Below are 27,038 nucleotides of genomic sequence, written 5' to 3' on the forward strand. Positions count from 1 at the left end.
GAAAGCTGAGATTTTCACCTAACCACATGCCTCCAGGAGCTGGGGCTTTAAGAAAAGCATCCAATGTCAGTGGCAACACTGCTGTGCCCACTAGGTGAAATTTTAGTCGCACTGAAGTCAAGGGGAGTTTTGCCATTCACTTCAACGGGGCCAAGATTTCACCTAGGAGTTTTGCGTGAGTATAGGTGGAAGGATTTGCCCAATATCCATGGTGAGCAATGGATGCTTTGGATAATTCATTAATGATGATAACGTCTGCATTTCCTGGGTCTGTGAGCTGGGTTGGGGAGGGAATGCAATAAAGGATCAACCCGGTTTTGTGCTAAACCCCGGCTCCACAAGCAACCCAGAAACTGCCCCAGAGGCAATAATATCACAGCCTAGTGCAGGATGGGAACAAGGAGAATGCTCCACAGCTGAATCAAAGTTTGAAAAACAAGAGCTATAAAGGAGCAGCTATCAGCGTCCCTTCCACAGGGAACGGGGATGAACGCACATAGTGCAATCAGGAACAACGTAATTCTTCCACCACACAATTGGATGAATGCACCTCAGTGCTGAAGGAGAGGTCCATCAATGGCCACTATCCAAGATGGTCAAGTAAGCAATCACATGCTCCGGGTGTCCTTAAAACTCCAACTGCCAGATGTTGGGACTGGACGACGCGGATGTCTCGCTCAAAATTGCCCCGTTCTGTTCATTCCCTCTGAAGCATCTGGCATTGGCCACGGTTAGAAAAGATGGACCTTGGGTCTGACCGAGTATGGCCGTTCTTATGACCTGCAGCACCCCATGCTATTCCAGGTGTGCCCACACATGGGTCTGCTGATTCACCCCAACCCTGATCTGCACAACCCCCTAGTAACCCAATCCAGGTCGACTTCTGAGCAAAGGATACCTCACTCCTTGAAGAGTCCTGCTGGTTCCACTGTGACTGCTCATGAAGTCCAGGAGCACTCACAGCGAGCCAAAACATACAACTTCGACAATACCCACTCAGGAGAAGTCCCACTATCGTCATTCGCACTCGTCATCTAAACAGGATTCCAATCCAGAATCCCCAAAATGAGCAGCTGTCACATTAACCTGCAACTAAGCCCCATCCCCACACTCCTTATTTGCACCTTCCTGAGTTGCCTTCCTCTCAGAAGGATTCTGTTTGCGGAGTCTGTCGGGTGGGCTCCTGTCCCAAAACAAAGGTCCTATCTGTTCACATGCAATTGCCGCTAACCATCAAACACCAAGAAAATGACCAAAACAACGCAGAAAGGAGATGTCACTCTAAACATAAGGGCATCTTGAAGTTGCCTGTGAGTTGCCAGCTGTTTCCTAGATTCCAGAGGAATCTTGGCACAAGATGGAAAGAGCTTGTGTTCATACATGCAGACACTGGCTGACATCTTCCCCATCCTCACAGACAACTGCCAGCAGCTCCCAGGGAATGACAATACTCCCAGGAGCTTGCAGACATGAAGGACCAGCTTCAATCACCCTTACCCGAACCCTTACTCACGGTGAGCAGTACCTTACTCCACGAGCAGTCAGAGTGGAACCAGCACGACTATTCAAGGAGTGAGGTACTAATCAAGGGTGGCAACATTTGGCCACAACTAATTAATTAACTCTTTTCTCACCCCCGTCAGTAGCTACAGAAGTCTCACGATGCCCAGTTTTACAGATGGGGGAATGTGGAACATTGGTGAATTACTTGCCCCACGCCATGCTCTACGGTTTAATGGCAGAGCTACAACCAGAATTGGAACTTCTCTCACCCATCCCATTGTTCATTCTTCCAGGCCATGCTGTGTTTCATACTCAGAATACCTGACCCCATTCCTGTAACAGTCACGAGCAAAACTCCCATGGATTCCAGCTTCAGAGAGGAGAGCCACAGACAGAAAACTCCCCCATGCAGTAACTATGTGTGCCTATATGAAGGGTTCACCTTCAGATCCTCATCCAGCTTTTCTTAATGCCTCTGCACCAGGGCTCTGGTGAAGGGTTTGGGGAACCCTGCCTCCCTGCTGCATTAATAAAGTGCTGTCCCATCCCACGGCACAGAGACCATTTCCATTGTGAACACCTGAGTGCGCCAATTCACTCCAAGCGAATACCAACATCTGCGGAAAGCAAACACAGCCAGGGGCCCAAACACAAGCAGAACGACTAAACTCTAGATCCAAAGGAATATTTGTGGTATCCGGCCAGATCTGCCTGTCGGAGGAGATGTGTGTGGCAGTTAAGAGCACTGCCTACCACTTCAGGAAGTCTAAGCTGTGATTCAATCAGTGGCTGTCAATTTGTTTCCAATGCCCCCCTTTCCCAACACCCTTCCCTTCAGGATTCCCATCTAATCTTTCTCTGTCTTCCAAAGCTGAATTGTTCCTTGAGCCAGTGTTTTTTCTGCCGGGGTGGAGGAGGGGGAATGTGTAACCACCATAAAACTCAAATGCTGCAGATAAACATCAAAGAAACATTATTCGCTTTTATAAGTAGATGATCGTTAAACATGAGTTGATCACGGCACTGCAAGACATAATGAGGCCAGAGTCACAAAGTAAGGAGTGCTCCAAATATCACTGTGGCGAACATTACAAGGGGCTGATAGTTTACAACAGCTCTGAAATGCTGGAAAGTCTTTTATCACCTCCATCCCCTTGGCCTTGCTCCGGAAATAATAGACAACACATGTAAAGAGATTGAAATGCATCAGAAAATACTTCCCGGGCCCCTTCTGCTCACATTCTCAGAGGAAGACCCAAGCAGGAATTTTCAAATTGCCATCCAATTCTCACTGAAAGTCAATGAGGATTGGGTGCCTTCAGCACTTCTGGAAATGCCAGCCAAAGAGCGGACATGTCATATGCATGACACAGGCAGACTTTGCATGTACAATGTGTGCTTGTAACATGTTGCAGGGATACAATCTGCAAGGGCAACACCCACCAGCAGCCCCTCTTTCTTTATTGCTAGGGCCTGACCCTGGGAGGGCTTTCTAGCACTGCTTTAGGACAGGGCCTTAATTTGTATGTGACGTTTTAGCCTTCATGAAATCGAGAGACTAATTTCCCTCCCAAGAACCAGGCATAGCGCAGCTATGAAAAGCTCTCCCCCACAGCTTCTTGACCTTGACCTGAAGATCCCCCTGCACTTTCTGTCCTGGACCCCTACACACATCTTCCAATGCACTTCAGATCAGCACAGAATTGGCCATGCTAGTCCAGTTCTGCAAACCGTGCTGCAAGCATACCTCTGTTTTGAGCTGCAACAAATCCCCACCAGTCCAAACCCAGGCCTCTCCTGAGCAGACAAAAACATACCATTTTGTTGGTCATTTGTACAACTGGGGGACAATGATGAGATCATCAGACTAATTTTCACTTGGGACCTAGGAGTTTTAATGTAAGCCGGAAGGGGTGACAAGATAAGAGCCCTGGCCCAATACAACACCCAATCCACCAAAGCATCAACCCCTGCAAAATTCCTCTTTGCTTCAACCAGCTTTTATTCCAGTTGCCAAGTGTTGCCTTTGCTATGCAAGACCGATGGGCCTTTTTCCCCCCAGCTGAAGGAACCATAGGCAAATCAAAGCCAAGGAAGAACCAAGTCGGTGAGAACATACTGTCATTACTTCTTGATAGCTATAAGAGCCTTATACGGTGTGTTATGTATTTTCCTTTTTGCATAATTCATTAGTTGCAGTGGTTTGCATGGTACTTTGGCCCATGGAGCTGAGCCAGCCCCTGTGGCAAAGTTTTGACTCTCAGCTTTGTCTAGGTCTATCCCCACCCCAAAAAAAGAATTAAACTCGATGGAGTGAACCCGTTTTGCATGTGATCCTGGAGAAATCCAGATAACTCCTACTCAGAGATGAATTTCAGAAGACCCAGGAAATGAATGTACCATTTAAATTGACCTAAAGGAAAGCAGCCCCCTTCCCCAATTCCCTTCTTTAAACACAAAGAAAGATGGAACAAAAACTGGGCCCAAGAAAGTCTTAGCACAGGCTCCACTCCAAGAAGAGCTGCTTCTTCCATTTATAGCCATGTTCTGTCCAGCTTCATTGCAACATCTTGGACACTACGAAATAAAGTGTGTGTGTGTCTGAGGGAGTAGTGAAGAACACAATTGGCCAATTGTCAAATTATCTTGTTTGATCACAATGAAATCTGATGTTCCGAAAACAGAGCTATCTCCGCATAATTGTAATTCAGCCCTTTGCCTCCTCTTATATGGCTTATTGTGCTGGCACATTACCCAGCCTATCCCGTCCTGTCAAGCAGTGGCCAACAACAACATCAAGCTTATAAATAGTTTAAAAAGTAATTGTTCAATCTGGACAAATCAATTCTTATCCTACTTTTATCAACAGTCAAAGTGCCCCACCAGCAGAATACACTGAAGTCACAAGTTAATGGCCAACCCATGCTGAAGGAAACCACAGGGAAATTTTCGTCTTATCTCCGCCAAGATAAGAGAAAAAATCAGTTATCAGTCTGCAAGATTATTTGCCCAATGTGTGAACCCCTGGAAAGTCCAGAAGAGCGAAGAGGTGGGAACCATATCTCATAGCGCAACTGTGTCCATTAACAATAGCTAAGTAGGCTTTTCCATGGTATGCAGATGGGAGACCTCCAATTAGCAGATAGGATCTGCTTTCTCACCGCCTTGCACCTTGTGTAATCATTTACACCTATGCAAATCAGAATGGTAAGGACTGATTTTCATTTACTCTGAGGCCCTGTTACCCTGTCAGAGCCTAGGAGAACCTTCGTATAAACGAGAACCAGGTCCACAGTGTCTTATGCCCATTTTGCACAAGTGGAAATGATGACACAAGGTGCAAAGCTGTGGAGCATCAGGCATCTAAGAGTTCTGTTAGTTCAGGAGGTGTCTCTCTTCCCTCACAGGGTATGTCTACACTGCACACTAAGCCCAGGTCTGACTCAGGTTTGAGCCCAAGCTCCCCTTCCATCCACACACAAATCAGTCTGACTCAGGTCAGCAAGCACTCAGGACCCAGGGCCTAGGACCCTGTGGGAGGGGAGGGAGGGAGGTGTCTCAGACCATAGTCCCACTGGGACTCAGTTCCAAGCCCTGTCATTTTGCAGTGTGGACGCACTCAAACTTCAGATCCAAGTCAGAAGATCTGCGTAGTGCTGTATGGGCACAATAGCAAAGCTCTGTGACCTGGGCCCAGCAATTGTAAACCCAGGTTTACAATACACTGTGGACAATCAAGCATGGGCTTGGAAACACCAAGTCCACAAACCCAGGTGCCACAGATCTGGGCTTAGTGTGCAGTGTAGACACACCGTAAGTCTGCAAGGAGCCAGTGCCCCAGCCTCACATGATGAAGGGCTCGGTGGCTGCCTTTTGGAGAAAACAGAGGGCTGGACCACTTGGGGTCTTTAAAGAACCCGAGCACACTGATCCACGCACCCTCCTTGGAAATTCTTGGAGGCAAACGTCAGGCTGATGCATAGAAACTGCAAATGGGAGAGAGTGGTTAGGTTAGGTCACCCAGCCCAGTGCAGGATGGGCCCGACCATGCTCAGTCCAGTCCAAAGAAACTCAACCAACAGGACTCCCACCCCACTTCTTTAGGGAGACTATTCCACAACATGCTAGATCTCTCTGCTGGTGAGATCACCCGTTTCACTGCAGACCCACAGGGACTTACACTGGGGCAAACAAATTCCTCCTTTTTTCCAAGTTTGGCTGACCCTGAAATGAGAGAAGACGACGATGATGAATCTGCTAAAACAAAGAAATAAATCCAAAGTTTGGCCCTGACTCACACTGGGTGGGGGGGGGGGGGGCTGGTTTGAAGGAGGGGGGAATCTTCCATGTCAAATAATATTAATAACAGCTTGAGCCAGTAATGAGGCTTCCCTGGCCTGCAATCACACTCCTATTTAATGCTCTGCATCTTGGGTTAATCATACTAATACTAGACCATCTCTGGTGTCCAAATATAGCTCCTTATCCCTGCCCATGTTGGCTCAGGGGACTGGTAATTGACTTCAGAACTTTCCACCCTTAGGTCACCAGCAACCAAAGTTAATTTACCACCTGGTGGCCTGGGTGAGACGAGTTTGGCAGGCCTCAGATCAGCTCCCAGCAGGCAGGCGCCCACATCAGAAAAACGATCGTCAGAGCTGGCACCTTCACCGACATTCTCAGCAGACCGGCCCGAGCCTAAACGAGCCTGGAGGCTGAATTACCCATTTCCCACTGCCACTCCAGAGCAAGATCAAGAAACGCTGGCAGAGGAGGGAGAAGCTTGCTTTGCTGCTGCCTGTGCCGTTCCTGCCCTAGGGGGAAATAAAGGATGAACGGAGAGCTTCCTCTGTTGTCAAATTCGGGTTGCTCCCCAGATTGCGTGCAACCTGTGCAGCAGGATAGGAACATCTCTGCCTCGCTCTGTCTCCCCTTTTCTCTCTTTCCTTCCGAATAACTGGCACTGCAGGTTTTCATTTTTCCAGATTATCTCATATTTGGCACCTGCTTCACATACACAGATTTGGAGTTGGTGTGTTTTCACTCCCCAGCCCTTTCCCTGCTCTCAGTCTCTTTCTGGCATCTCAAGCTGCAGGCGTGCACACGTGTATATATACACACACACACACACAATCTAGCCCAAATGTGTCAGCTGGTTTTAAGGAAATGTTTCCCCACAGCTTTAATCTCTGAGTGCAGTTAAATTGCTGTGCAGCTCAGGGACTTGGAAATGATTACTCACTGCTTACCCACACAGCCCTGGCCTTTTCATTTCAGGCAGAGTTGCTTTGTTTGTTGGCTTTTAAATCTCTTTTAACCCCCTGGCTACAATTAGACCAGAGAGCCACGCCGCAACAGGAGCTTGATAAAATAGACACTGGGGCGTTTGAATAGCATATTCCACTTCTCCATCCCCAAACCCTTCTCAATGAGAAGAGTCCCGGGAGTCAACACCTCACCCAATGGTGCCCTCTTCTCAATGGGCCATCTTGATAGGATCTTCCCCACAGGAGCCTTCTCCTGGCTGTGAGGCATTCACCTCCCAGAGTCCTCCTGGGGCAACAGGCCTTTGTTTTAGCATCCCTCCTCACACAGGACTCCTGTTGGTCAGAGAATTTGCCTCACCCGGTTTCATCAGCTTTGAGTGGCCCACTAGGTTACAGGGAGGTGAGCTTCCAACAGTGCTGGGCTTTGGGTTCGGTTTGGAGAAGCGCCTAAATGTTCAGATGCTTCACCGTGCCTTCTCTGAGTGCCTGAACCTCCTGGGACAGCAAAATGGGGCCGGGCACCTTGCTCACCTCCCATCAGATTTCTCAGCACTTCTCCGGCTGCACCAGTGGGAGTCGGGAAGGACGGGCTGCTTCCAAGAAAAGAGATATTTGTTAAAAAGTTTTTGGAAAGCCTTGGCAGCACAGACAGGACTCAGAGCAGGCTCATAGGAACCCAGCAAATGTCATGCTGCAGATCCGAAGTCAATCTAGTCCCTGACACTGGGCAGTAGCAGCAGCTTCAGAGGAAGGCTGAGTTCATGTTTTGGGTGAAGGTTCCTGTTACGAGTTTGTCTTCTCTGCCTTGGTTTCTCCATCCCTGCTGGGAAGAGTTCTGGAGAGAACAGCAGCCAGGGAAAAGACAGACAGAGGGAATGGGGTACTGGTGCTGGGCAAGGGCAGCACAAATGACTCCGTGGAGAGTCGGTGATGTTGAACCATGCTGTGTCCTTAGCCCAGAGTACATGAATGAAGGCACTCGGAGAACACACGAGTGAAGATTCAGGGGACTAAACTAGTGCTAAAATGGGAGTGTTGGTAAGAGACTGATGGGTTTTTGCTGGTCACAACCACGTGCCATGGGGCAAAGTTACCAAAGGTTATACCCATCAGGTGGCAAGGGTCAGTAGCCACTGACCCAATGGCTTCTGTTATAACAACTATCTGCCCTTTACAAACCCTAGAATCCCCACAACCGCATCAGTGCACCCTCCCTGCGCAGATACTACTGAATAGACCATCTTTTCCTCTGTGGGCAAGGATGCAGATGGGCCATTTAGTGACATGGGCAAATGCCCACTAGGGATAAAGATGAAACCAAAGAATTCTTTCCTCTCAGGGCTGAAGCACAGAGGGTCTTTCTACCCTCTCCAAAGTCGGGGATTTGCTAAACTCCTTGCTCCACTGCCAGTTAGAGCTGGCAGGAAGATGAACAGGCAAGAGCAGAGAAAAAATGAGTTAGTTTCATCAGTGCCAACCTCAAGCTGGCTGCTTGCTAACTAGGACACATTTTGCTGGCAGCGTGCAGCCAGGACGACTTTCCCAGAGGCACTAAAGGCACTAAAGGCACATCATGTGCTTCTGAGGAGAAGCCTCTTCACATCGCTTTCATATCGGACCAAGGATGATTTCCACATGCACCCGGTGCAGTAACTGAGCGTCACCGCCAAACACAACCTGGGGGTCGAGTAAGGAGGAGCCAGGGATGGAATGAGAAAATTTCCTGACAAAGAAAACTTTTCCCGGGCTCTGGGAGCACCTATGGGCCTTCGACACTGAGCATCCCTGGGCTGATTAGAAAGGAGGTTTTTGACAAGAGAGGTAAAAAAAGCAGCAGCCCTAGTAGCCAAACACAAGGTGAGTATGAGGAGAGGACAGGGAGTAGGAGCCTCCAGTCCAGCCCACCTCAATGATGGCAGAAAGCTTTGGCTATCTGGAAGTTGTTCAACAGCCCATGATAAGAAAACTGGGGTGTCCACAACAGCAGAACCACCATCAGTCCTTGTAGGTGGCCTCAGCAGAGAGGCCAATGACTGAATGGACATGGGAAACTCAGCTACTGAACTATCCTTTCACTTGCAGAAGTCATCCCCGGAGCAGAGGATGCAGAGGGAGGAGTGGGGAAGATTGTTCCACCATTGCCTGCCCTATCGCTATTCTGTAGCTAAGTGTCCGCACCCCACATTTACATGTGGGTAAACTGAGGCAGAGAGCCAATAAGTGACTTGCTTCAGGCAGCAAGCTGGCAGCGGAGTCTGTAAGAGAACCCAGGAGTCCTGACTTTCAGACAGCTGCTCCAGCCGCTACAACACTTCTCCAGTGAGTCCACTGAGGGATGAAAGGAATGTCGAATAAAAGCTAGAGGTTTGGATGGTCTTCCTCATGAATGACCTATTGACACATGTACACACACACACACACACAGTTTACCTCTCAGTCTTTCTGTCTGAGGGGAACCAGACTGCATTCCTCTCAGAACTCATTAGTGCTACTTTCTTTATCAGTCCAAAGGTGGCAGACTACCCAGTTATTACCTTTTACTTTCAAAGTGATTTACCGCCAGGGAAATTGCTGGACAATTCAACCACCCTGCAGACTGACGTCTTCTACTTTTCACAAGAGGGCTGCAAACTGAGTGACACCGACAAGTACTTGAACCTTGATCCATGTGTTGTATCAAACCCACTGCCTTCAGGACTCTCAGATGCGCACTGAGGGAGCAGTGTGGATCCCTTACCCTTCAACGCCATCACTCTGCTCTGCTCTGCTGCCTCTTTCACCAGAGAGGGCAAAGCAATACAAGGAGCTGAATTCAGCTGCACCACCCCCAAGACGGAGCTAAAAAGGACTATACCCATTTTACAGAGGGGCATCCTGAGGCCCAGCGAGAGGAGATAACTTGCCCTAGCTGACAAAGTAAATGAGGGGAAGAGAAGGAGATAGAACCCAGCTGTTCTTGGCCTCTGTTGTAACCCCAGAACAACCCTGTTTCTCCCTGCACTGGTGTAATGCACCATGGGATGTCAGCATGGGCATCCTTTGCCAAAAAGTAAATAAAAAGCAGATCTACTGGACACAGAAAGGCTTCAATTGTAGAGACATCTGGGCCCAGCTCATCCATCCCTGGAGTGGCTCCAGGTATTTTTGTGGTTCTAATGCACCCATGTATGTATTATGTACACGTCCAGTGGGTGTGTTTGCATCTATATTTGTGACGTATGTATGTGTACATGTGTGCATGCATATTTTTGTGTGTCTGTCTGTATAGGCGTAGACGGAGCAAGTGTGTGAGTTTAGAGCACTTGAAATTGCAACATCAGTGACAACAAGAGGCACTGGATGGAAAGGGGGATGTTTCTGACACCTGTAAATACCAGAAACAGCTGCGACATGCTGCTCATCTCCACAGACAAGAGGGATCGTGCAGAATTAGTAATTACAAACTATACGAGGCTCTTCCTAAAGGATTAGGCTGACACCCATCCAAACCAAAGGGAAGCCCTCAATATCCCTCCATTGATTAGGACCTGGGGGTGCCTGTGGCTGTGATACGCTGGTTTGTATGCTCATGGCTCCCTCCTTCCCCCTGATACCGTGTCCCAGAGACACCACGGAAGGGAGTTCTAGTGCGGCAGCTAACGCAATTCCTCTCGCACCATCTGCCAAGCTAACGGAGGCTGAGGAGCGAATATCCAGGCTTTGGGCAAATAGCAACAGGCTGCCCAGTCTCAGGGTGAGGGGGTAAAACCTGCCCCCTAAAATGTCAGGTGCTCCCGTCCTGGTGTAGCCTGGCACCTGGACGTCAAAAGACACATTATACAGCAGCTGGGAAGCACACCCGCCTCCAGGGGCTTAGAGAGGGGCACCATGGGGGCGGCAAGGAAGGCAGATGCAGAGGTGTTGCCTGGGAATGGACAGCAGAAGAGAGGCTTTTTGGAAGGCAGTAATGCAGCACACACCTGAGAAGAGAAATCCTAGAGCTGCCTAATTCCAGCGCCGTCACCTCGGGACAGGGATCCGCATCCAGGCACTCACACACTGGGGGCAGAGTCCTGCATGCCTTGAACTGACGGAAAGGGGTGGCAAAGCAGCTGTGAATGCCCCTCCCAGTGCAGAGCACCCCTCGCCAGGCACAAAGCCCCCACAGAAGTCCCCGTCACAGGGGATGCTCTGGAGTGGATCGGGATGAGCAAGGGAATGCGTCAGGCACAGGAAGGGATGGAGCAAGGACAATCCTACGCCTGGCTACTCTGCAACTGTTGCAAGGTCCAGAAGGGCCACGGCAGAGGGAGTTGCATCACCAGTCCTCATTCCCCAACTCCGGTGTCAGCGCTGAAGGATCAGTCCACAGGCCGAGGGAGTTCTAGAGCACCCCCCATGGACAAGTCCTTAGAAGGGCAGGCCAGCCAGCCACTCAGACTGACGGAGCACAGCAGGCTGGGAGCAGCGTGTCCATGACACCACTCCTGTACTGCTGCTTTCAGGAGGCTCCTTTATGCAAGTCACATGCAACCCCTGAATTCAGAGAAAACTCTCCTTGTGCTCCTCAGCTGGATGAGGTCTGGGCAGCCCTTTGCCCTACAGCAGGGTTTGCTACTTGGCCCTTTTGTGCACGTCTGTGCTCTCCTCCAAGGCTTTCCCCAGAAAGTGTGAGAGGCCTGCGGTAACCCTGAGGAAGCTGTTTGCACGTTGTTTACGGTGATGCTGTTGCCTATAGACTACGCCACATCCGAGGCTGCCTGTCACCTAGTGTAGGGGTGGAATAGTCTCGCTGACAACACTACTCCCCCACACCCACACGTCCCCCTAGGGCCCACTTCAGCCCTTCACGTGTCTCACTCAGAGCATCCAAAGCATGGCCTGAGAGGCAGTGTAGTTTGGAAGCATCCTCTCCCCACAACTGCACAGCGAGGACACAACCTAGCAGCGGGCGGCGGTTACTGCTGGCAAACTGAACCAACATGCAAAGTCTGCTCATCTGTCAGGGAAGCTCAGGGATCTGGACAGCTCAGTCCACATTAGGTACTTCTCTGGGCCCTACTGCCATAGTATCTGGGCCCCTCTCCATCTGTGATGTATTTTATCCCCAAACACCCCTGTGAGGTACACAGCTGCTCTTATACCCACTTCACAGAGGGGGGAGCTGAAGCCGAGAGAGACTCTGGGTAGGTCTGCACTGCAATGAAACACTCGCACCTGGCCCGGGTCAGCTGACGCAGGCTCCCAGGGCTCAGGCTACAGGGCTGTAAAATGGCAGCAGAGACATTTGGGCTTGGCTCTGGGACCCCGCGAGGGTGGAGGGTCCAAGATCCCAGGCTCCAGCCCCAGCGTCTACACTGCAATTTTACAGCCCCACAGCCTGAGCCCAGTGAGCCTGAGTCAGCTGACCTGGGCCAGGCGCGGGTGTTTCACTGCAGTGCAGACGTACCCTGAGTGACTCACCACAGATCACAAAAAAGCATGTGGCAGAGCCCATATGAACCCAGGTCTCAGACTAGCAACTCAACCCGTGGCCCATCCTTCCAGAGGACTGAGCAGCCTGCCATCGGTTCAAATCCTGCTTGGAAAGGTGGCAGGCACCAAAGGTGACCACCATCTGAAAGCTGGCTGCTGTCCCACTAAGTGAATGGGCAGTCATCACCGGTATGCAGCGGATGGCGCCCTCAGCCGAGTTGTCACTCTCAGAGGAAAACTAAAAGCCAAGGAATTAACAGACCTGGAGGACTGACAATACTCTCCTCCCCTAGAGAAGATCCCTGGAGGTCAAAGTTGAGGGCACATAGGCAGGGCACTGGAGAGGAAAGGAGGAAAAGTTTGCATGGCTGCTGCTTGTCCTAGGGATAGATTACACTGGGGATTTCAGGCTCCAGGGCTGTCAAAGCAGCCTGAAACTAATGCAAATAAACATAGAGGGGGAATAAAAGCAAGAGACAGATAATCAGGCTGTGCACAATACTTTTTGGATTTAAATATGCATGTAAATTAATCTGCGAATTAGGCACACCCCTCCAGGGCCTGGCAAACTGCCATGTGGCTCTCGAAGCTACGCAGGTGGAAATCGCTGCTCTAAGGCAATCTCAATACAAACGAATCACTCCCCCTGCAACGGCAGTTTCACCACAGCTAACTGCTTCCTTTCCCCACCGTTCCTCTCTGAGCTGCTGGGGTCCAGGTGACAGCACATCTCCAACTGAACTCCTTCCTGCACCACACACTTTCCTGAAGACCTTCAGCAAAGGCAGCAGGATTGGGGGAAGATGGCGGGGGGGCAGACACCGTGAGAACACAGCTGAGTCACTGACAGCTCAAGGGAAGTAAAGTCAAGCCCCAGCAACAGGCTAGAGGCAGTCCCGAGCCGTTAATTGCTTCTGGTCTGTTTCCAAAGCTCCACTATAGGGGCAGCATGGGGCTGGGGCTGGGGGGAGTTTCCACAAACATCACGTTGCAGCATCGTGCCTGACCCAACCTCTGGGAGCATTTCCCAGCAAGACGACTCACGACTGCCAAGTAAGACAGGGGCAAGAGCCACTGCAGGGACACAGCTGCAGCGTGCCCAGAGATCTGCCCCGTCTCACCAGCAGCCAGCCACACATCTCCAAGGGAACGCCCCCTGTTCTGCAGTGCAGAGACACCTGGGGAGGACGGCCGTTCCTAGTCCTGGCTGTCGGACAATATCTCGAGACTGTGTTTGCAGCCCTTGGCTCCCTTGGGCAGGAAGCAGCTGAGTGGCCGAGCTGTCATCACCCTCCAAATCAAAGCTAGGTTCTTTCAGTCATAGGGTCACATTCACTCCTGGTGTAAACCCAGCCAGTTCCCAGCTCCCAAAGGGATGGGTTTGTTTAAGGGGAGCTCTTATTTTTCTCTTGGGTTATTTCGGTCTGTCTCCGGTGCACCTGCCGCTTTGAAGCGATTTCCTCCCACACCAATCACAATCCCAGAGAAGGAGAGTCTGGGACGACAGATCTGTCCCTCGGCCCCTGCACTATAGATGAGAGAAGCCACCTACCCAGAGCCCACCAGGTAAGGGATTATCCGGTTTCTTTTCTGTGGGGCTCACCTGGGGCCTCTCTCTCTCTGCGCTCAAGTACAGGCCCTGGGCACATCTCTTCTCTATTACAGTCCTCACCCGACTAGCAGATCCAGTTGTGCTACTATAGCTCCCAGCGAGGAAAGTCACAGGCCGCACGGGTCTCACTTGGAGTGGTTACCCCAGGCCTCCTGCGCAGAGCAGGATTTACTGCATTCTAACCACCAGCTTGGCCACGTGATGTCCCATGGCCTTTGTATCCTGGCAGCCAGTGGAGCCCTGCGGGCTTCGAAGCCTGCGGAGCAGAGCAAAAACGAAGAGCTGGCTCCTTCCTCTTCCCACCCCAGCCACTCCTTCCATCTTGGAAAGGGAAGGGAATCAGCTCATTACCCCCCCACCCAGACTGTGTGTGTATGTGTGTGTGTGGGGGGGGGGGGACGACGACGACGACGACGACGACAGGGGGTTAAGTAGTAACTTCTCCTTCTCAGGGGGGTTCCCAGATGCCTCCTCTCCGTACTGCGGGGACCCCCTTGGATCTCAAAGTCCATGTACTCGGCATTCCCTGCTCTGCTCCAGCAAACATGGGCTTCTCCAGACATCACCCACGCCCAGCAAGCGGGGTGCCGATCAGCGCCCCTGCCGCCGCAGGGCCGAGGGGCCAGGGCACTCTCCCGCTGCCAGGCAGGACAAACGCCGGGCAGTCCCATAAAACGCCAGATGTTCGACGTCCCCGCTAGGCCACAGCAGAGAGCGAGCGCGAGCGAGGCCATTCACAGGGATGCGACGCCCCACCATGGGGCGGGGCTGGGAAAGTGGCCCAAGGAGCAGGGACCGCAGGGGCAGCTCACAACGGACAGGAGAGTGGCTTAGATGTCGGTGGGCGAGGGGGAAAGGCAGCCAGGGAGCAGCAGGGATATTACACCAGCTTCTGGGCTGTAAATCTGAGCTGGGAAAGAGGGACAATGGGGATGAACCTTTCAGCTCCGTTTCTCGGCTCTTTTATTGGACTCGGGGCCTCCCAGGGATTGACAGCCCCTTTTGTGTCAACCCCACCGAGCACGGCTATCCTGCTCTGTAAATCCTACCCCAGACAGCTGTGCTGTGGAGTCAACTTTGCCCTCAGCAGCTGTCTTGGGACTCTGGAGGCTGGAGCCCCCTTTGATACAAAGACCCCCCCACTGCCAGGCAGCTGTCCTGGGATTCCGCAGTTTACGCTCCGTCTCCAAGCCCTACCGAAGGGCCTAATCCTGTGCGGTGCTGAGCTCAACATCAGTGGGAGCGGAGAGGGCTCTGCGCCTAGCTGAAGGGGCTCCAGGCTTAGCAGGATCAGACCCACCGAGCACTTAACTGAGTGGATGGTCTCTCTGGAGTGACTCAGATTATGTTAAGCCCGGATTGGGGTGGGGCAAAGTGGGTTGGACTGCCGTGGTGTTATGGCTTCTTAGATTTCACTCAGCCACAGGCAGTCGGAGTTTGTACACTGAGATAACTGCAGCTGTCCTAGGGCTGCTTTCCTTCTCCCAGCCCCACGAGAGCTGTTCCTCTCTCTTCTTACACGGGCTACACGCAGCTGGGATATGGAGGACGTCACCATTTCCTCACTCCAGACTGTAAACTCCGGGGGCTCATGGCAAGAGCAGGGAGTCAGGATTTGTGGGTTCTAATCCCAGCTCTGCCACTGACTCACCCCCAGGTCTTGGGCAAGTCACTTGCATCAAAAAAGTGGCCCCTCTTGGTGCCTCAGCTTTTGGGTGCCCAACTTGATGTGCTTCGAGCCTGATTTTTCAGAGGCTCTGAGCAGCTGCAGCGCCCATTAAGGTCACTGGGAATGAGCCCCATCTCCTGCCCCCTGCTGCAGTCCTGTCCAACGGCAGAGACCAACTCCTCACACGCCTGCACCCATTTGCAAAAAGATTCCCTTCAGCGCTGTTTCTTGCCCTAGTCCAGCCGAGGAGGGAGGGCTCCCTAGAGACCAGGGAGTCTCCCAACAGGTCAGGGAGGAGGGTCAGAAACAGGCAGAGTCATCAAAGGTACATGGAAGTGAAGGGGGATGCAGCTGGGGGGAGGGAGCTGGTTGGTGCTGTGTGGGCCCTCCCAGGACTAGACCAAGCCTGCGGCAGGGCCCAGCACAGCTTGGCTATCGGATAATATGGCTTTCCTGTTTCCTGTTTCCATGAAAGCATCAGAACAGGAGCCCACCCGGGAAGTGCTAACGCCACACCTGAGCGGCCAGGTGCTCAGACCAAGCGATGAATGGGTCCCAGCAGCCAATGGCAGAATGGGGGGGCGGGAAGCAAAGCGAATCCTGCTTGACCAAGTGTTACGACGGGTCAGACGTCCCCCAAGAAAACCACCCGACCAGCCTCTGCTGGCAGCTGTCGCTCCCCCAGCCAAGCAGTCCCGCTTGCAGTGTAGAGCAGGGGCAGCAGGGAGGCTCCTGAGAGGTAAAGGCAGAAGCTGCAGGGAGTCTGGACCACCCCTGGCAGAGTCTGCGCGCAACCGGCGCCAGGGCTGAAAGGGGAGGGCGAGGAGAGCTGCCTCCTCCATCAATCGTCTCCAACTACTGTCCCAAGCTAACCAAGCAGCTGGGCAAGAGCACAGCGGAGGCCCGACGCTGCCTTGTAAGGAAGTCTTGTTCACTCCTGGCTGGACTGAGCGGAGAGTTGGGGATCGGGGGGGGAAGAAAGGCGGTCTGTGTAACTCATGGGCCACGCAAAGACCGCCCAAGGTCCTGTTACTCCACCCCACAACGGATCCACTTGTATGAGCCCTGGAGAAGAGCAGGGCGAAGCGGGGAGGTGATGGCCTCAGACGGGCCAATGCTGCACCTAGCAGAGGAGGGGGCTGGGGAATGGAAAAATAATCAAAGCACTAGAACAGAACAAAACCTCTTTAAAGCAGAAGGGGGAGGGAGGAAAGGCCCCGGCGCTGCTGGGGGAAGGGAGCCCGCTTTAATGCCTAATGCAGGATTAATCAAAAACAAGATAGAGCTAATGTAAAACAGGGCTCCAATTTCATAGTGGCTCCGGTCCATGACACAATTACAGCATCTGGCTCCAGGGGCCAGAGGGAAAGAGCTCCTGCTTTCTGCCAAGAGAGAGGCTGGGTTTTGCCCCAGCAGGACAGGAATTGCTCACACAGTGCTAGAGTCCCGCAAGTGCGAGCACCACAACGAAACAGCAAACAATGCAGATGCCAGAGACACACCAGCCACATCACCCCAGGGGTGGCTTTTCTTAAGGAGACACCGTAAAGGCAGGCGGGCCCAAGATTAGTGCCCAAAATGCCAGCGGTGTCCCATTTTACAAGCCTGACAAACAGCCAAGGTATGGGGGGTGCCTCCCCATTTTCTCATTCTGCTTGCAGCAAGTTTTGTGGTCTCCTGGTGCCATTCAGTGAAAATTCTGCAGTGCCACTGGCAGGTCCATGATGCGCAATAGAGCCACGTGTAGCAGACTCATGACCATATACATTTTGACACGATAGTGTACAGCACCCAGCACCTTCAGCGCCGGATCTCACCACATGAGCTACGGCAGCCCCGATTAGCTGTGAACACGTAGCAAGCTCTTGGTCCCCCCTTCTGGGACAGCCCCTAGCGGGACGCCTCGGCAGACTTATACTTAACCAGCATGTTACACAAGCACTGGACCAGGTCTCTACTTACCCTCTGGACTCTTCGGTGGGATTTCAGCCATTCCTGGCTGTGGCTTGGATTCTGGTTGGAGATGTTGACTGGTCAAGGAAGACTCCAAATTCTCCACCTGCCTGACTGGTGGGACTGGGACCTCAGGAGACTTTGCCACCTGGATTTCTACCCGTTTGGTGGCAACGTCGGGCCCGGGGGCACTGGCCGTGTCGGTTCTCCGCTGTGGCAGCTCCGGGATCTTTGAGGAGGGTGCTTCCATCCTGCGGACAGCGGGCTCCTGGGGCTTGCCTATAGTGATCTCAGTCCTTCTTGGAGAGGGTTCGGGTGGTTTGTGCCCCAGCCCTTCTGCTCTTTTGAGGCCAAACCTCGACAGCCCTGAAGTGGAGTTCTCCACTTGCTTGGACGAGATGTCAATGGAGATTTCCGTTCTTCTTGACACCGGCTCGGGGAGTTTGGGTCCAGAGAGCTCCACTCTCCTCAGAGACGACTTAGGAGACCGCTGGCCAGGAGAATCTGCATGTCTGGCAGGTGGCTCCGAATTCCTGGCACCGAGATCCTGGAATTTCTGTGTAGAGCTGGAGACGGTAGACCTGAGGAGAGGGTTCGGGGTCCGTCTTTGTGGTGCGGAGGAATTCGGAGACTGGTCTACCTCCTCGACCTCGAAAGATCGCTTCAGAGCTGAAAGACATGAACGGGATTCAGAATTTAACAACAACAAGTGTCTTCGTGGGAGGATTTCGGAGCACTTTACAAACGTTCATTGATCTTCAAGTCCCCCTCCCCATTCGAGAGGTAGGTAAAGATCAATACCCCCACTGAAGAACACCTGGGGGAAATGAGGGACAGAGAGATTACGGAACCTGCCCAAAGAAACACAGTGAGTCAGTGCCAGAAATAAGACTAGAATCCAGGAATCCCAGAAATCTGACCACTAAACACGGGGCCTCGCAACTGGAGTATCTATTGCACCTGGATGGAGGTAGTAGTTTGTCTCTTGCTTTGCACATGTATAAATGACTTCTCAAAGCACAAGGCAGCCTGGAGCCAGGTCCTAATGGGGGCCTTCTGGCTGCGTATGGCTTTGTTACTCTCTGAGTAGCCAGTCACTGCAATTCCACCCCAAGGGGTACTGAAATGCATATACAACTGAGGGTCAAGCGGGCCACTTGGAGCAAAGTAATCCAAAGCCACCCTCATTCAAGTGTCCAGAACAACTAGAGAAGACCAGGAAATCCAGATAAACATACCCATGAGAGAGAATCTTTCGTTCTGTTTTAGTAACAAGGGATCAGACGCTGAATAAATCCTGTATAACAATATTTGGTATTTCTTGTGAGCCTTCCACCCAAGGATCCCAACGTGCTTTAAAAACGTTAATGAATTTAACTTCACCACAGCCCCAGTGGGACAGGGAAGTGCTGGTGGGGCCTCTGGGTACTACTCCAGAACAAACTATCCTCCTCCTCATTTTACTGATGGGGAAACTGAGGCACAGAGCGGCTAAGTGATTCATCCAGCATTACACTGAGCCAGCAATGAAACTCAGAAATTCTGGTTCTCAGGCCTAGGCTCCAGTGGGAACTTAGCACCAAGTGCTTTGGTTTAACCAATAGATCTCACAGTGTCTTTACCCCACTGCTATCAGTCATACGCATGCCAGAGCTGAGCAATCAGTCTCTGTCTGAGAGGCACTACAAAGCTGAATGTCATTAGAAGTGGTGTTCTTGCTGTCCCAGTCTCAGGGACCCCATAGCATTCCCTCTGGTCCTTTTAACACATGGAGACACCTTTCCCACAAAGGCGGCAAGTTTGAAATTCCTGACCCAGGAATCTGTCTGGGGAAAGCCATGTGTATTGTGTGGCCCCAGGAACATGAGCTTGCTGGACCAGCACTTCAGAAATCAAAGGAAGCACAGAGCATCCTAGCAGGATGGATCCATCCACATTAATCCCCCTCTCTTCCACCAACGATTATTATAAACTCCTCCCACCTGATGATCCCACCCCACGTTAGCCCAGGGTGAGCCTGTCAGAGCATGGCCTGGTTCATGTCAGACTGGCCAGGCACGAATGACCCTGGAGTTAACTCTGTTAAAGGAATAGGCACCCAAAGAGAAGTCATCCAATTCCACAGCTCACCGGGCCCACTCCAGTCCCTGTGTGTCAGGCACAAGGAGCAAGAGGTGAACAACACACGCACAACAGGAGAGAAAGGGGGAGAGGGAGAGAAGAAATCATAGCTATTCTCCGTTACTCTGCTCTGCCTCCCTGTGCTATGGAGATGCCCTAAAACCCACTTCTTTCACAACACCCCCAGCATGGCACCGGAGCACACTGAAGAGAAACAAGCCCTGGGGTCTCCCCACCTGCGACATGCAATGATAGCCTGGTGGGACACACCCCGGAGGGGTGAAGAAAGCATCAGCACCAAATCCTGCTTCCCCTCTCCTGTGGGAGCCTCTACGCGTGAGCTCTATGGGGTGTGGACCCCACAGAAATTTGGGAGCAAAAGAGGGTGGAGTCAGCCTGGAGCTGCATGAAGGGCAAGGGAACTTCAGCACAGGCCACGGTCTTTCCAGTCAGGCAACCAGTTAGGTCCACTTCCTGCAGTGCCAGCTTCTTCTTAGACAACACAGGGCCTAGTCTCCGAAGTAGCAGCCCTACCACGGTGGCATAACGGGGATGGGGGCCAACTGCCTTTCTTTTAACAGGAGGGCTATTGAATGGGGCCTGCTGCCCTGCATCCCACATCAGGGGCACTTTGTCCTTCATCTCAATAACAATCAGGCAAAGGGTGAGACACTACAAATGCATTAGTCTGGCCCATGAACTATGACACATGCACTGCTCGGGAGCTGTCCCTTACAAATCAGCTTGGTCCCCACCTGCCCCAGAAGCAGCGGTGCCAGTGCTTGATTTGTAACGGAAAAGATGCCGGGGCTCAAGCAATTGTTTTACATCCATAAGTGATGCAGCAAGCCCAGAGGTGCTGGGGCTATGAATTGCCAAGTCTAGAGGTGCCAGGGCTGAGAGGTGCTTGTCCTGACTAGGAGGCATATATTAGTTCCAAAGTGGAGGAGAGGAAAAGACTGTTGTTCAGCAAACACCTGGATTCCCAGCTGCCAGGTACATCCATAGTTCACACTCTCTCTTTCTCAGATACTTATCTGCGCCCCACCCCTGTGGTATCTGAGCACCTCACAGACTTTACTGTATTTATGCTTAGCACTCCTATAAAATAGGGAAGGGCTATTATCCCCATTACAGAGGGGAAACTGAGGCACAGAGGCACCAAGGGTATGTCTCAATTACAATCACAAGGTGTGATTACAGCAAGCGCCGACATACCTGATCTAGTTTTATTTTAGCTAGCTTGGGTCCTGGAGCCGTGAAGCTGTGGCAGCGCTCGCTGTATGGAACCCACCCAGAACCCTGGTAATTCCTCCCAGCGCTAGCCCACGCCACTGCAGCTTAGTGTTCTGGGACCTGAGCTAACAGCCAACTCACGCATGTCACGCTGAGCTGCAATCCTGGTGCTGGCAGTCTAGACAGACCGTAAGTGACTTGTCCAAGCTCACACAGGAAAGCCTGTGGTGGAGCAGGGAATAAACCCTAGTCTCCAAGTCCTAAACCAGTGCCCCAGCCACTGGACCATACTTCCTCTGCTTCCTCCTGTTCCCCCCCAGCAGAGAGCAGATGCCCGGCCTTCCATCTCGTGGGGAAAGCTCCCTGAGCGCCTGAACCCAGAGGAGAAGGAAGAGAGGCCTGTGAACTCTCAGTCCCTCCCCACTTGCATTTGTCAGAGCAGAGGCCTCCACGCTCAGCAATAAGAACCATCTGCTCCAGCTCTCTCCAGCATACAGGGTCAGGAAAGCATTCCACGTGGCAGGAGCTCCAGCGCCGCTTTGCCAGCAGATTGTAAACGCAGCTGCTGACACACAGCCGGCCAGCCCTTCCTTAGTGACGCCTTATGTGCAGAAGATTCCCCCTCCCCTCGCCAGGAGTTAGAGTGCTGCAAAGTACAGGCCAGCCCACTGCTGGGAAAGCACTTCGGCTGCAAGATAGCACCAGGAAGGCGGGGGGCTGTGATGGAGATTGCACCGATTTGCTGCAGCAGCTCAGTCTGATGCACTATCCTGCAAGGAGATGGTGAAGCCCAGGGCACATTAAACAGCCACACGGAAGCTTGGATCTGTTACAAGCAGAACTGGATTGGAGGCACATGGAAGCTGCCTGCAGTACCTGGGGTTGCCACGTTTCAGGACTGGGTGGAGTTTTAGGGCCAATTCAAAGGGGAGCCCAAGGGACTCTGCTGACATAACTTACATCTTCCGGGCCCCGCTAAGTGGGTTTGGATTCTCATCAACATGGCCCATCCACATCAGTTAGGCTCAGTTGGCCATGCTCAGAGGTGAGATGTAAAGGGCGAGGGGAAGGGTATGTTACACGTTGGTTAGTGGCTGCAAGTCTAAGGCAGTCTGCACATGCAGGGGACAAGATGATGTAAGTTACACCTCCTTTGACTCCACTAGCGGGTCTTGCAGGAACCAGAGAAGCGACAGGCCCCACTGGCGAGGTGTTGTAGGCCGGGGTTAGAACCTTCTGTTGTGCTAAACAACTTCCCAACAGGGGCCATCACAGCATGATGATGGATGCTCGGTACACAAACGGGCGGGCCCCAAGGCTCTCTCTTGGATGCCTTGCTCTAAACCCTCACCAGGGGCATAGGGAGAGTCTCTCTCTCTCTGGAGACCCCCTCCTACTCAGCAGTCCACAGGATACATTCCCCCACCCATGAGCCTCACACATATGCACTCAACCTCCTGGAGTGGGAATGGTGGGAAGCACAGTGGCCTTGGGACTAGACTGCCGGTGGCAATCTCTCCCAGCAGCTGTGCCGGAGGCAGCCCTGAAAATGGGGGCAGGGCGAGGAGGGCAGTACACAGCAGCTGAAGAGTCCACAGACACCATCGCCCAGCCAGAGTGGCGATGAAGGGAGGCAGGCCAGTCTGGGAATTAAGGCAACCGGACTAGGACTCAGAAGACCAAAGCCTCCTCCAGGCTCCCTGCGTGATCTTGAGCAAGAGACAAACTCTCGGTGCCTCCACCCCCCACCCCGTAGAGTCGGAATAATGATCCTTCCACTTTGCCGACCAGATAGTTCCAAAGCTGTTGAGAGGACAAGTGCAGGAAGGCCTGCACGATACACAGACAGCGCAGCGGCCGGGCCACAGAAGGATCTCGAAAGATGCAGCTCTGAAGAAGCCAGGATCGAGACTTTTAGGTAGGAGCCTTGGTTATCGGGGGGAAGGGACAGGGTGTGTGTGAGAGAGAGTGTGCTGCAGTCTACCAAGGAAGATACCTAAGCATATACTTTACTCAAAGGGAAGTGCTTTAAATATCACTTTTCCCACCCCTAAAATGATAGTTAACTATGGGCTGCTCCATGAGCGTTTCTATTACAGTAGCACCCTGTCATCCTTGCTATCACATCACACTGGCTCCTGGCTAGCAGCTGCACCAGTAAAGCAACTCCACTGCAGTCTGGGAACTCCGCTCGCTCACGTGAACATTGCACTTAACCAGCCGAGTTCGTGCATTACCACCAAATAAGATAAACAGTCGTTTACCTACCGTATTTGCCATGCAACGAGACATTACCTCATGAAAGAGGTGAAGTGTCTGTTCAGCTGGAACTACCACTTGGAAAACATCAAGTCTTTACTGCTATCAAGAAGCAAACGTGCAATATGTAATGAAGGTTTCAGAAGCACTGAGCTACAGACCACAACATCCACATGAAATCCACAGAAAGGCACCAGAGAACTCCAATAACCTAGGGAGGTGGTGGAATCTCCATCCTTAGAGGTTTTTAAGGTGTGGCTTGACAAAGCCCTGGCTGGGATGGTTGAGTTGGGGTTGGTCCTGGTTTGAGCAGGAGGTTGGACTAGATACCTCCTGAGGTCCCTTCCGACCCTCATCTTCTATGAATTTATGATTCTAACAACCATAGAGCTGCAAAAAGTCCTGCCTTCCTACAGCACCCTCTGTTCTTCAGGACTCAGATACTATGCTGGCGGACATGAATCAATGGCAGGCTTAGATTAGCTAGGTTGCTTCATACACCGCTCAAACGCAGACAGAGCTGGGGTGGACTACGGCAGCTGTTTAACACCCCACAGCAACACTTCAAGCACGGGGCACAAAAGACTCATCCAGTTGAATCTGCAGGGGGCAGGGAGGTTAGGTTAGCAGAATATCCTCTGCCCGTGGCTAATGCCCTTGTACCTGGGATCTTTCAGACCCACAAGTGGTCAGGCTCCTAGTTCTCTCTCTCATGGGAAGGGAAGAGGCCTTTGTGCACAGATGCTGAAACTAGGGTGCAGCACCCCCTGGTTTGAAAGGCTTTCCAGAATATGCACGGTTTACAGTTTGGTTCAATGGCTTTCAGCACCCCCGCTATACAAATTGTTCCAGCCCCCCTGTTCCTGTGCCCTTCCTTCCTTAACCCCCTATGGGGCAGTCAATCAAATGTTTAGCTTCTAGACTGTGTTCTCTTTCAGGCAGTCTCTGTCGCACTATTTATGCCTCGTACACCACCCCCAAGTGCACTGCTGGTGATCAGCAGCTAATTCTTGATGAAATCATCAACATCCTATTCATAACAGCAATGAAAAACAAAGGTCCAGACTCAAGAGCTTCTCCAAACTATCCAAAGTCCTCCAGTGCGGGGCTGCAGAGCCCAAGGGCTTTTCTGCCATTTCCTTTCCTACTTTGTGCCTCTGTAACTATTAACCCCTTTTTTCCTAATCTTGATTTTTAAAATAAAGTTTGATTCAGGGTCAGTCTGCGTTGTCGATGAAAGCACAGCAGGGAAGGGGAGAGCAGAAAGTATGATTCAGATCTGTACTGTTCCCTCCTCCCCCCTCTCTACACAAGACTGCTATGGGGGCAGAGTGGAAATAGTTCAGAGGACACAGTCACTGCGCCCTGCCACCGTTGTGACAGACCCTACCACAGTTCTGTTCGTGGTTTGAAAACCCCAGCTCTTATCACTAATATCTGAGTGCCTCAACCTCGTCTTATTCCCTTGGATCGAGTGGCCTACTAATCTGAAGACAGATGTGTCTGGAAGATCAGACATGCCAAGGTAAATGTTCTCCCAAGGAATGTGATAGCAAAGGGAATGGTAACATTTGGAGGCGTCCTGGAAAGTTTCTTTATTTAGGCGATACCCCATTTGTAGCTCTGGCTCTAGGAGAAGGCTGCAAGATTTATGTTCCTCTTCTGGTTACATGCCGTCTATGCAAACAGCACAGCCGATCGCCGTTTCTAGCCCACAAGAGTGGATTGTGAAGCGGGCTCAATGTTTCAGCAGAGTTTAGTGTGCATGAAAATCACCAGCGCAGGAAATAAAGCTTCTAGAATCAGAATTTCACTGGCCATGTGTTGACCTGCACAGTGAATGAGAGGCTGCGGTGCAATTAGCCTAGCTCTGTATAGTCGGCAGGAGTACTCAACGGCATTTGTCAATGAGCTCAACAGACAAGGCATGCGGGGCATACTCTAGCTTCCCAGAGACACTAAAGGAAGTTCCACAAGCAAGAAGAGGGAACCATGGCCTGAGAACTAAATTACTGGGGGATGTTCTCAGGCCTGTGATATGCAGAAGATCAGACTAAATGATCACAATGGTCTCGTCTAGCCTTGGAAATCTCTGAACCTGCAACTGTCCTTCAGATGTAATCCCGTGGAAATCAGCGGGCGCACGGGGGTGAGGAGGATCAATCTGTGTGACTAAGGGCTGTAGGTTCAGACCTATAGGGCTCAATCTCCAAGGTTCTGACCACTCGAGCCATGATTCTGCAAAACATATGCCAAACTAGGCCCTTCCAATGGCATCACTCGTGTGCTTCAGTTCTCTGCTGGATTGGGGCCAGGGTGCTCAGTTTATTTCAGGGCCCAGTTGAGATGCGTAGTACCAAAGGGTGATCTGCAGAGTCATTTTTCTGTACCATAAACCTCCCTGAAAGTTCCTTGACAGCAGAGAAAACTTACCCATTGAACCAAGCCCAGACCAAGGGGGAGGGTTAGGCAGACAGCTGTCTGAAAAGCCCAGCTGAATGTAACAGGAAACAATCACTCTTCTATAGCTCTTTTGGACCGTCCTGTAGAACCTCACAGCCGAGCCATGCAATTCTACAGGATGGCTCAAAACTCCCATACGACCCGATTCAAGTCCATCGTAGTCAACTCACTCCTGTTGACCGCACAGGGCTTTGAATCATGTCCACAGAAAGGACTCTACAGAGTTTGAGACATTTCTCTAGAACTCCATTGGTTTCATCCCCATTACTCACTACAAGCCTTTTCCATACAGACAAGCTGGCATACCAGGTCACGAAAGCAGAGGGGGAGCTGGCTGGCCTGACCAGAGAAGTTTTTAGAGCAGCCCAGAAATGCCGAGAAAGACTCCAAAGGCACAGAACAAAGTGTGCTGGGCAGACAGCTAAGACTGCTGAGCAGCACAGCCCTGCGGAGGGACCATCCCGACTCTGATTTAGTCTTGGGCCGGGCAAGCATTCCACGCTCCTGGGGTGAAGGAAGGAAAGCAGCTGGGACAAATTCCATTTCTGCCCTGCCAGCGGAAGCACGTTCCTCTGGGCAAATGGGGCTCAAAATCACTCTGGGTGTGGAGCGGCCTCAGCCCACTGACCAACCCTTCACCTCCTCAGCTTCCCGGTTACTTTGCTTGCCTCTTTCTCTCGCTCTTTCCTGCACAGCATCACCACGCCCCTGCACACAGCAGCTGAGCAGAAAAAAAGGGCGAGAGAGAGAGAGAGAGAGCAGGAAATAAAGACCTCAGGAAGCAAAACAATCCCAGAAAAAAAAAAAACCAACAAAAAAAAAACATGGGAGAGTTTAAAAATAGCCTGCCCAGCTTGAGCCAGGAGAAGGGAAGTAAACAGCCTGTTCCAAAGGACCCACCTCCCGGCTTCCTGTGGGGAAGTTGGCTTATTAATTACAACAACAACAGCCAAATGAAGGCCAATGCCGCAGATCTGCCCTGGAGGCAGGCCCTGTGTGCCAGTCTTCCTGGGTGCCGAACACGACCGGGTCCCAAAGGGGCTGTGTCTACAGACTGATTGCATGGTTGTCCCAGCACTACATGGCTAATAGTCGTGGGGCCAGATTTTTAGAGGCATTTAGGCACCTAATGCCTCTGTTAAATCTAGTCCTTAGCCCCGTATAACCCCCAAACCCTGCATTTCCCAAGACATGGGTTCATTTACAAGTGGCCTAACAGCAGCACATTTAACCAACCCAAATTCCTGCCTTTCCCCTGCAGCTGACATTGGACACTATTTTTCTTCCCTTCCTGTGTCAGGACAGAAGCCTCCCTGCCCCGTTCTGCACTGCAAATCAATTATCCACAGCACTGACCTCTAAACAGCACATATTCCGCACTTATTCCACATGGGGACTCACCCTGAAGACTGTAGAAAGTTCCCATAATATCACTGCATGTTAAACTGCTGCCATGTTCTGCCCCAGAGGTGGCTTCATCTTAGTGTTAGGTGAATTATTT

General features: G+C 51.7%; 1 protein-coding gene across 4 annotated transcripts in view; it reads right to left on the reverse strand.

Moving 5' to 3' along the window:
* SEPTIN9 (septin 9) overlaps window positions 1–27,038 on the reverse strand; it is a 231,766-nt gene that overhangs the window by 87,650 nt on the left and 117,078 nt on the right. For all 4 annotated transcript variants that reach the window (XM_067547656.1, XM_067547657.1, XM_067547659.1 and 1 more), the window contains one exon: window positions 17,468–18,127. In XM_067547656.1, the coding sequence (XP_067403757.1) occupies window positions 17,468–18,127 (660 nt within the window). The remainder of the gene's footprint in view (window positions 1–17,467; window positions 18,128–27,038) is intronic.

This window comes from Emydura macquarii, unplaced genomic scaffold (genome assembly GCF_026122565.2).
Source record: "Emydura macquarii macquarii isolate MOO-44397 ecotype Brisbane River unplaced genomic scaffold, CSIRO-AGI_Emac_v2 contig_1230, whole genome shotgun sequence".
In the NCBI taxonomy this organism is placed as follows: domain Eukaryota; kingdom Metazoa; phylum Chordata; order Testudines; family Chelidae; genus Emydura; species Emydura macquarii.